General features: G+C 45.4%; 1 protein-coding gene across 1 annotated transcript; it reads right to left on the bottom strand.

Moving 5' to 3' along the window:
• Positions 1-471: 471 nt before the first annotated feature.
• On the bottom strand, positions 472-5425 carry LOC142766918 (uncharacterized). Its single transcript, XM_075868136.1, has 5 exons — positions 5287-5425; positions 4771-4830; positions 4472-4699; positions 4303-4416; positions 472-4006 (listed from the first exon to the last, which is right to left on the bottom strand). Exons 1-5 carry the CDS (start codon positions 5348-5350, stop codon positions 2757-2759), a joined length of 1716 nt encoding a protein of 571 aa, XP_075724251.1. The 5' UTR covers positions 5351-5425; the 3' UTR covers positions 472-2756.
• Between the last annotated feature and the right edge of the window lie 5750 nt (positions 5426-11175).

Here is an 11175-nt window from a genome sequence, read left to right as displayed (position 1 = left end):
ACCTGCTGCAAAAGTTTCGTACTTCTTTTGACAGCCACGCTTCTGGCCTCAGTCGCACATCGAACATATCTCACAAGATTGACACAGGAAGCCATACGTTTCTACGGCAGCGCCCCTACTGCGTCTCAGCATCGGAGCGCAGTCATAGAGAAATAAAGGTTAAGAGTGGACACTCCCGTAGACCCCAGCGGCCCAATCGACCCTAGCACACCTAGTGGTTGGCGAGAACAAGTCGCGTGCGCTTCCGGTTTCGGTTTCACTGGCGCAAATTTTGAATTACTTTGCATAACCGACGTTTGGCTATGAGGAAAGTTCATGATTTCAGACCACTATTCATCGCCCAAATGGATAGTTTTTGTAGGTCGTTTTGATTTAGCGATTCCCTGTTTTGTTTTGTTCAGTGGTTCGTGCGAATCGGTCGTGACGTAATTTTTATTTCGATTAAGTTATAATAAAAACAGATGCAGGTAATGATAATTCACTACGGTTTTATTCATCGCGCTTGTGTTTTTCTTTTGGAACAAGTGATCAATGTATATATCAGTCAAAGAAACAGAGCATCCGCAATGTTTTATTCAAAGGCAAGGTAGAGTATGAGAATATAAAAAGCACAATATGACAAAGGTAGACAACAAATGCATCTCGCCTTACAAATAAATTGTAACAAATATTGTAACAAATACATAGAGAACATCGCACACAACGCACACATCGCTAGAGTTGGCAGGAGCCGCGAAGCTGGTGAAGTAGGACACACCGGGCCAGTGGGTAAGGATCTATGGCAAAAACACAGCGCACAATGCTGATGAAGAAGTGACATATACACAGCAATGAAGTCGCGAATCACGCCTGGGCTTAACCGAAATAATGCATAGAAAAAAAGAGCGCACAGAAACCACACGACACAATAGAGCAGAAAAGCAAAGGTGTAGTGTGCTGGCTGTGCTTAAGAACAGCTAGTCCAAAATGAAAAAAAGCAGACTTGATGCCTGCTTGTCCTCACAAAGGTAGGGCTTTGCAGCTTGCTCACTACGTGAAAGACAAACTTTATGCTACAACACTGGCAGGTCTTGTGGCTTTTGTTATGCGTCGCCTTCATCAAAAACTTAAGATCTCAAGTGATTTGCGTCTGGGTGTTGCTGTGACGCTTGCGAGCTAAAATAGATTGTAGTCGTCACTTTATCCAGAATTGTGAACTTTAATTGGTGCTACGAGAGCAGTATTACAGGGCTAATAATTAGCAGAAGGAAACCACTTTGGCTCATTATTTTTCACAAAGGCTCTACATCGTACGTTATCACTCACAAGCTATATAAAAATAAAATGGCAGCGTCCGCAGCCCCATCAAACACTACAAGTTTGGGTATTCTTTTGAAAATCTTGATGGGCGAGATGAGGAGGTTGATGAGAAGCTAAAATACGAAAAGCGTGATAACGTGAACCGTGCCCACTTCATACTGTGTTCCTTACCCGCTCGAAGACATTTCAACAAGCGGTTTTGTTATCGATATATTACTTGAGCTGGAGAGATAAAGCATACACAGTGACAGAGTGAGCCACAGTAAAGTGTTCAGTTTGCCCGCATTTGCTACAAAAATACAGACAGGATACCCAACATTCTTTTTAAGGTTATGCAAATCACTTCGAGCGAATACACAGTGTCCCTACTTCTCATAGCGGGTAACCTAAACAATGTATGCAATGAAGGAGTGGCTAGTCCAGTTGAGCTGAATATAAGCATATAAGACCATGATGAAGTCTGCTGTAACGAAGTAATAACATAACAAAGCTGTTGCAGGATTCGGCTCAACTCGAATACTTTAGTGTAAACCCGCCGCTAATTGCTAACGTTTGAACTTGTCAAGCTGTATGCCCGAGATTGAAGACTGGAACCTAACCCTATCTAAGTTTCGGTTCACAAAACGCACATGCCAACATAAACGAACCCGGCAAAACATTTTCAGAAACTTCGCGCGACACCCAGCAGAGCAGAAATGAAAATCGCCAACACTTGACAGATGGTGATACAAAACATCGCACACTTTCAGGTGATGTGCAGTGGCCTCAATTATGGCAAGAAAGTGAGATTTAAGTTGTTGTACGTATGCAAAAGCTGCTTCTGATGGCACAGTGAGATTCCCAAAAAGTTTGCTGGGGACGTGGTATGCTTTGAGCATTGTGAAATACTGGTGGGTACCCTTAAGCGTCTCACTGTCGTCTTTCAGTAACTGTGGGCAACTGCAACCGTCACATGCATTCCGAAGGAAGTGTTTGATGAGAAAACCAGCTACATAATATGCAGCGGAGTCATCGATAATATGGGAGTGAATGTTTGTCGCAAGTTCAGAGAGATCGTCTAGAGCGGGAAAGTCGTCAGGCTGTGGCTGTGCACACTCCTCATTATCCACAAGAGACGCACTGGTGAGGGAGAATGGCAAGAGCTGCTCCTGGAGGAGGTCACATTCATCATCCTCGACATTTCCGTATTCTGACAGCTTGAAGAGTTTTCTTATGCAGATGTGCTTCAGGCCACAAATAAATTGTGCTACATTGGGGTTGGTGTTGCAACCCTGTTTTTGCCTAATGTGGCCAAATATGTTCTCCAGAGGATCCTGTTGAAGCCTGCGTGTTAACAGGTATTCAAAATTGTAATTTTTGGAGAGGTCGTCCCATAGTTGACAAATTGCCTGAATTGTAATTTGCCAACCTACGATGGTTTGTGGTTTACGTCTGCCAGCAAGCTGCCATGATGCAATTCAGGGAAGCTGGCCTCGGAGGAAGTCAATCAGCTCTGAATCATTTTTCATGATTGCATGCCGCAGCTTTTGCGAAGTTCTTTTTTTACTCGAGCTGTTCAAAGCATCGAAAATCCTGTCCATACGATCACAAAATTGAGCTGTAGTGATGGCCGAGGCAGGCAGCACCTTCGCATACACCATTGCCGTGATAGCAATCGAAACTGATGCACTGAGGACCTGAGTTGCTCTGCTGACCTTCATATTAGAAAAAGGTTTCTGATGAACGTGCCGTTCAGTCAACTTTGGAGCCAATCGCAACCGCAACTCATGTGAGGATTGGTAAAGGCTTACAATGTGCGACCAGTTAACGATGTCATCCCCAATGTATAACTTGTGTGCTTGGACATTATTGCGCGTTGTTTTAAATAAATGCGGAACATCAAAAATGTAATATACCCGCTCACCATTAACTTCAAAAAAAGGCTTTGCTACAGTCACTCTTAGTTGGTTAGCGAGACTTACATTTGAACTGCCCTGGTCACAAATGACTGCTTTCACTGCAATATTAATGCTCCTAAGCTCCAAAATGAGTGACACCAGCAAGTTATGCATAACAGATGATGGTGTTGATGTGTGCCCTATAGTAAAAGCAACCGGTTGAACCCACTTTCTTGAAACGCCAACAAGAAGAAAAACCAGTGCTCGATCAGCGATGGTTGAAGTGCGATGAGTGCCATCATCTGTAAAACCCTGGACAACGTCTCTTGCAGCATCATAGTACAAATTCTTTTTGAGTGCTATTTCGTCGAAAACTAAAGCGCACACTCGGTTCCGTTCATTCCAAGCTTGAGTATTTGTTGCAATGGAAGAAAGGATTCCTGGAATTATGCCTGGAGTCATCTTTACATTAGCTAGCCGCCTCCTTAATGAACGCCGGGAGGGCAAAGAAAAATATGGAGCCAGAAATCGGTATGCTCGCGGACCTCGGAAGTTTAAGTGAAGAGCGAATTTCTTGAACCACACGGGAAACCGCTTGCCCTTGCGTTTGGGCCTCAAGCGAACATGTGCAGAAAGAAGTTTAAAAACCTCTTCGGTGACGTGCGGTCGGATAACTTCAAGGGCCTTCGAAGTCGATGACGGTGCTTGGTGAGGCTGTCTCTGCAGTCTTTTGATAGTTTTCCGCTGTGCTGCTACTTTGGCTTGCAGATGTTTAATGGTTTGCTTGTACTTCATTGATGGAGACATTGTCGCTGGCACACAGGAACGCACTGCAATAAACAAAAAAATTGATGTAAAAGCGAAGAACAACTAACCCCATACGAGCACTTTCCTCGCTCTTTCAGACCCAAGGTGCACAACTTTCTGTGGTACAAAGTTTTCGATTCCACTACCTAAAAACAAACCATTCACAATGTTGACAATGCACAAAAAAAATGAAAATCACTGAGAGCCCACCCTTACATTTTGTAAGTGCACACGTAGTGTCCTTTTGAGGATATTTTCCTCAGAATGTCCTAAACATAAAATAGCACATTAAAAACTGCTGCAATAAAAGCATAGTCACCATTTTCTCTAGGGCACTCAGGCGTGGAGCTGTTGGCGGAGACGTCTTCTGGAGGGTCTTGTGAAGCTTGTTCAGTGCCTCGGACAGTGCTGTCGGAACAATCTTGCAAGCGGCCTGCGGAAGTCTCTATATCAATCCACTCTGGTGTTGAAGTGAACATACAACTTACCGGTCACACAAGTTCCTTTTGTGACAGCTGAACGACTGGTTAAGGTTTTCTCCGGCAAGACGAAATCAGCAGAAATTCTTTCACCAGCTACAACGGAGCTGCCACCTGCAGAGGTTTGGTCAACAGTCAATTTGGGTAAAAAAAAAGAAATCGCGACACTGAACGCACCCTGTTCATCGGGGCACCTCAATGTTTGGGAGCCGCTTTTTGAAGCCTCTACCGCAGGTCCTGAAGAAATGAAATTACGACAATGTGTCAGTAAGAGGCTTAAAATAACACAAACTGAAGCTCATCCGCACCTTGCAGTGCAGCTTCTGCAGCCATGTCACAGTCACTACTTGAAGCGACGCTCAGAGAACCTGAATATATGTGCAGTTGGTACAAGTTACAAAGCTTGTAGCATGGGGAAACTTAAACAGCTCTTTCAAACGCATAAATTGGTCGAACGTGGAAGAAAAGAGAAGGCACCAACTAGGAAACAAGTAATTTGTGATTTTTGGAATTATCAACAGTGGCAGCTTTCACTGATAAAAGGTATACGTACATGTGCACTCAGGCTTGAAGATAACGTAAAATAGCCCTTTAAAGTCTTTCAAAACAAGTTGCGCAGGTCCAGAGCATCAAAAAATGACAGAAATGTAAAGCTGCTGTTAGGAAGGTAATAGCCCACAATTCACAGAATTTAAGACTTTCCAAGTGTTACTTCTCTAGTGAGGTTTCTCCATCGGCTACAAAGATCTTCACAGTTAACTGTCGCCACTGATTCAATACAAGTGGCTGCTATGCACATATTTGAGTTTCAGTCAATCACTTACATGGTGCAGCTGGTTGCACACTGGGAACAGCCATTCTTTTAAGCCTTGTGTGCCCAGGGTCCATGAAACTTTGAGCAGTAAAAGGGTCGCTACAAACCCTGTACGTTGCGTACAATAGGCTGGCCGGCTTACTCAGGAGATCATCGCGTCCAGCATAGTGCATCCATGCTTTCATCCTGCATTGGCAATGAACTATCAGCTGAAAGGAGAAGTGCTTGAATAGTGATTTATTATTGTTACCCTCACTTAGCAAGTACGAACAGTAAGCCTACAGACATGCAAACCATACAAAAGCTTTAACACACCTGCCGTCCCGTGGTACGCGGAAGAAACTCGTCCCAGGCTTCTTGTGGGTTCTGCCATTGTTGAAGCACCACGATACACAGCAGTAGCTGCCGTAGCTTGGACCGCCGGACGGCATGGCGTCAGCGCGGTCTGAAAATGTTAGTAAGTGGATGCTTCGCTGTCAAATTACGAAAAAGATATGTGCACGTCATAAGTGTACCAGCAAACCCTTTTGAATGATTAGCTAATCGATGCACAATACAAAACCAGTGATACATCTCTGACCCATAGAACTCTGACTTACAAAGATATACGTCAAGACCACGTACAAAGATCGTCAGAAGTTTCCAGGCCGCTATCCCTTGTAATGCAATGGTATCGTGGCCTGGAAACTTTAGAACACCTTCGTGCGTACGCCGTATCAGCACAGTACATTGGGAAGAAAAATCGTAGTTGAAAGTTGTGCGGTAAAATTATATTGGAAACGTCAAAAAAATTTGTGGGCAGCTAGCACTAGTGGCACAACGCTAGCGAAGAAACGAAGATGATGGCCACTTGGCTAGTCCAGATTTGCCTCCGGCACACCAAGAATTATTCGTGTTCCGAGCCTTCGGGAAACGCGTCGTGAAGCATGCGAGGCCCAGCGAACGATTCTCAATATTTTGCACCGAGCCACCGAGCCTATGACCTAGCTGCCCAGCTATGCTCAGCGCACAGACGCTCGCGTCCGTGGCAGATGTAGCACGCGTCGCCTCGGCTTGACGCCGTGCCGCCTTTGCTATACTGCATACGTTGTACAATGTTCCCGTCTAGCCGCCGCATAGAGCCACAAACTTTCTTTTTAGCGAACCTCCCAGTCCTTACATGCTTCAGAAAAAGGTTACAACTGCGTGAATGAGACGCCACGTAAGAAACAAACTCGCACACACGAAGCGCAACGTGTGTGTGTGCATCTTTCTATGTTTGTTGCATGGTGTCTTATTCGCACAGGTGTAATCGTTTTCTGAAAAAAATGACCGAACAAGACCAACAACATGTCATTCAACAAGCTTCGCTTGAAAACGTGCCTCACCTGTTATCTCACGCTTGAAAACGTCGACGCAGCCGACGTTGACGAAAGCGACAAAAGCGTCTCGCTGTCAGTCATGCATGGGCTTGTCGCTGGGTAGATGGTGTTTATGACAGTACGGCTGAAGAAAAATAAACGCGTAAGGTGTGTTGAATAAATCGTTTTTATGTATAAAAAACATACCAAATTTTGGTGTATAATTATTAATTTGTGAAAACAATTCTGTTGAATTGATTATAACTGTGTTTTTTTGCGCTTGCGTCCTCTGACGTTTGGTGGGAGCACTAGTTCGTTACGTAGTCGTGATGCACTTCCTGAGGCCAGGTTTTGCGGAGGGTCCGCTCTTGTCTTCTTCTTTCTCTATGGCGCAGTGTTATTGACGACCACGTTGCTGACATGCTCCAGCGGGGTATTGGACAGCCTTCTAAGAGTCCCTGGGCGTCACCGGTCGTTCTTGTTAAGAATAAGGATGTCTTCATTCGGTGATGTGTGGAGTATTGACGTTTAAACAAGATCACCCGTAAGGACGTTTACCCGTTACAGCGAATAGACGACGCCCTTGACTGTTTGCAGGGAGCAGAATACTTCTCTTCGCTGGATTTACGGTCTGGATACTGGCAAGTACCTATGGAAGCATCTGACCAACCGAAAACAGCATTTGTCACAACTGATGGATTATACGTATTTACCGTTATGCCTTTCGGCCTTTGTAACGCTCCAGCACTTTTGAAAGAATGATGGACACTATTTTACGAGGCCTCAAGTGGAACACATGTTTATGCTACCTCGATGACGTAGTTTTCTTTTCCACCGATTTCGACACCCATTTAAATTGTCTCGAGCACATTCTCACATGGCTCACCAACGCCGGCCTTCAACTCAACCTCAAGAAGTGTCGTTTTCGTGCCCGGCAGCTCACCCTTCTTGGCCACGTCGTATCGCGGGACGGCATACTTCCCGACCCCGCCAAGCTTCGAGCAGTCGCCGATTTTTCGAAGCCAAATAACTTAAAGGAACTTGGAAGTTTTGTCGGCTTGTCGTCATACTTCCGACGCTTTATTAGAAATTTTGCTTCCGTATGTGCGCCCCTTACGGACCTTCTTAGCATCGACAAGAACCTTTTCGCCGGGTCACCAGCATGCGATGATGCGTTCGCCAAATTACGCCGCCTGCTAACTTCACTTATCCTCCGCCACTACGATCCTGCCGCTCCCACGTACGTTCATACTGATGCCAGCGGTGTTGGACTTAGCGCTGTGCTCGCAAAACGAAAGGCAGGGTTTGATGAATATGTCGTCGCCTACGCAAGCCGAACTTTGACGAAAGCCGAGGCTAACTACTCCGTGACCGAAAAAGAGTGTTTAGGTGTTATTTGGGCCCTTGGAAAATTTCGCCCCTACCTGTATGGTCACGCATTCGACGTCGTCACTGATCACCATGCCCTTTGTTGGCTATCCACGCTTGAAGACCCTTCTTGACGACTTGCTCGCTAGGCGCTCAAACTTCAGGAATATGACATCCGCGTTATTTACAGATCCGGTCGTAAGCACACAGATACCGACGCCCTTTCTCGCTCACCCATATCGGATGAAGGTGTTTGCCTCTCTTCCCTCGATCCTGCACTTGCGTCATCCGCCTTGCGCAACATGACCGTGGAACAATGAAAGGGTCCCTGGATCAGTGGCCTCATAAGCATTCTTTCTGATTCTCTCACTCCTTCGCCGTCTCGCGCTCTCCGCCGCCAGGCTAGCAACGTTTGCCTAAGGGATGATCTTCTTTATCGACGCAACTACCTTTCTGACGGTCGCAAGTGTCTCCTTGTGATACCCTGCCATCTTCGAGCTGCTATCTGCGAAGCTTTTCATGCAGACCCGAAGTGTGCCCACGCAGGCCACTTCAAGACATACGCTAGGCTTCGACTCAGATTTTATTGGCGTGGCACGTATAACTACCTCGGAAATACATTCGCTCGTGTGCTCAGTGCCAACGAAAAAAGTTACCTCCCGGGCAAGTCTACCCGTCACAACCTCTTCCTTGTCCTAGTCGACTTTTTGATCGCGTCGGCATTGACATTTACGGACCACTACCATCAACTCTAGCTGGTAATCGCTGGATAATTGTTGCGATAGACCTTCTGACACGCTATGCTGAAACAGCCGCGCTGCCGACTGCCACAGCCCGTGACGTTGGAACGTTTCTGTTGCAACGTTTCATTCTGCGTCATGGTGCCCCTCGCGCGCTCTTAAGTGACAGACGCCGTGCCTTCCTTTCTGGCGCCTTGAAGGCATTACTCAACGAATGCCGAATCGTGCACGCACAAGTAAAGCGTACCACCCTCAAACGAATGGCATGACGGAGCGCTTCAACCGTACTCTTGCTAATATGCTGTCGATGTACGTCGCCTCTGATCAATCAAATTCGGGCCAAGTTCTCGCGTTTGTCAACTACACGTATAATACTGCCGTACAAGCTACTACTGGGTTTTCGCCATACTTTCTTCTGTATGGACGAGAACCTTCAAATACGGTAGACACTATTCTCCCATATAAACCTTTTGAGTCCGAAAGTACAACTCTGTCCGAAGCTGCTCGACATGCGAAAGAATGCCGACAGCTTGCCCACTCTTTTTTTACCGAGGACCAGTGGCAGCAGCAATCCCGCCAGACTAGGGACCCTTCGGCTCCAAACTTCCCACCTGGTTTATTGGTATGGCTTCGGGCACCTGCTACCGCACCTGGCCGCTCCGCAAAACTTCTTCCAAAATACATCGGGCCCTACCGCGTTGTAGAGCAAACGTCACTTGCCAACTATATCGTGGAGCCCATCATCCCATCCACAGACCTACGCTACCGTGGTCGCGACACTATCCACGTCTCTCGCCTCAAGCCATATTATGACCCATTACCCATTAGTCGTTTCTTCTCCCTAATCCGCCAGGATGGCGCCTTTTTCTGCGGAGGGCAATTGTAGTGAACAAGAGGGGCCTCAGCGTCATTTCTCGGCGCCTCAGGGGCATGGCCATCAGCATAAGCTCGTGCTTGCTGCACTTGGCCGGACGCTGCTGACTGCTTCACCTTCTGCGTTCTGCTCTGCAAATAAACCCCGTTACAATATATATATATATATATATATATATATATATATATATATATATATATAATTTATATATATATAAATATATATATATAAATATATATATATGAATATATATATATATATATATATATATATATATATATATATATATATACATATATACATATATATATATTGCGTTGAAGGTTCTCTCTCTTTTCTTGCGCTTTGCCTGTATAACAGACGCGTTCATATTTATTACTCTGTTGACTGTGAAAAACAGCGTTCGAGGACGAGGAAAAATTACGTTCTACCACTTTGAATGTACGAACGTAACACGCCCGCTCATGACCGATAGGTGTCAAGATTTCTGCTACTCGTCGCTGCTTTCGCGTCCCTTGAAGAAATAACGTGAGCGTCTCTAGCATGTTTTCGCGTCTCTAAAAAAAGGAAAACACTTATTCCGACCAAATATTCACCCCAAATTAGGAAACAATCTCTTGACCTTGACGATGTTTGATGTTTTGTGGCACAAGGGCCATTTCATGGCCAAAGAGTGCCAGTTCATCTTACTAGAGATATGGACCATGATTGTAACAAGCGGCTGTAAACAGGCCATGAAATGCTTCGCGCTAAGGTTGGTAAAAACATGGAAGTAATAAAATCATGTCCATGTCGTGAAACGTGTGTGGTGTTAATGGATGTCAAAAGTTTGTGATAATAAAAAAATGGCACATCCTACGTGCAGTGGGAACCAGTGATATGCGAAGCACGAATGAGAATTGCTTATATGTCACTTTAAAATCAGTACAACGTTAAGAGTTGTAGGTAAAGGATGATGTACATGACTTCCGTGTCGTGATTATCATGTTTGGATGTGTCGTTTACCTTCGTCGTCTCTTGAAGTTACGTGATACCTAATTTATTAAAAGTGGAGCTAGCGAAACGCCTGTGAGATCGCTATGAGCGCGTGGTATGTTGTCATGTTCTTACATAGCACGCCTGTCAGGATAATCGTGTTTGCACCAGTCCATAGAGTTTCATACAAAAATACCTAGAGTGGAATTTGGCGCTAGTGTCTACGCGGGCTCCTTCAGCAGCGCTAGAACCCCGTCGGGGATGATCGGAAGTACAAGCTTCGGATGGATAACGTTCTTGAGATACGCGACACTTCTTTTTCGAGTATAAAACTAAATGGTGTGAAGCTATATTAAATCAAAACTTGCTTCATTCTTTTGTCAAGAGAAATGTCCGTGTTTCACTTGACCATGGCGTCAAGTGAAACACGGACAAATTCAACCATCAAAATATGCATCGGTTTGACATTGCGTTCCAGGTTTGGCATCAAGATTTTATGAGTTTTTTTTTCAACACTTGATAATGAACGCCCCGCCGCGGTGGTCTAGTGGCTAAGGTACTCGGCTGCTGACCCGCAGCTCGTGGGTTCGAATCCCGGCTGC

The sequence above is a fragment of the Rhipicephalus microplus genome, chromosome 1 (genome assembly GCF_043290135.1).
Source record: "Rhipicephalus microplus isolate Deutch F79 chromosome 1, USDA_Rmic, whole genome shotgun sequence".
NCBI lineage: Eukaryota > Metazoa > Arthropoda > Arachnida > Ixodida > Ixodidae > Rhipicephalus > Rhipicephalus microplus.
Note: the sequence above shows the minus strand (reverse complement) of the source record. Positions and strands in the feature narration are given on the sequence as shown.

Excerpts from the sequence above, each read along its gene's own strand:
- LOC142766918 (XM_075868136.1), bottom strand. The coding sequence starts at position 5,350 with ATGGACCCTGGGCACACAAGGCTTAAAAGAATGGCTGTTCCCAGTGTG. Across the intron at positions 4,831-5,286 it reads TGTGCAACCAGCTGCACCAT|GTTCTCTGAGCGTCGCTTCA; the intron begins GTAAGTGATTGA and ends ACATATATTCAG. Across the intron at positions 4,700-4,770 it reads TGCAGAAGCTGCACTGCAAG|GACCTGCGGTAGAGGCTTCA; the intron begins GTGCGGATGAGC and ends TCATTTCTTCAG.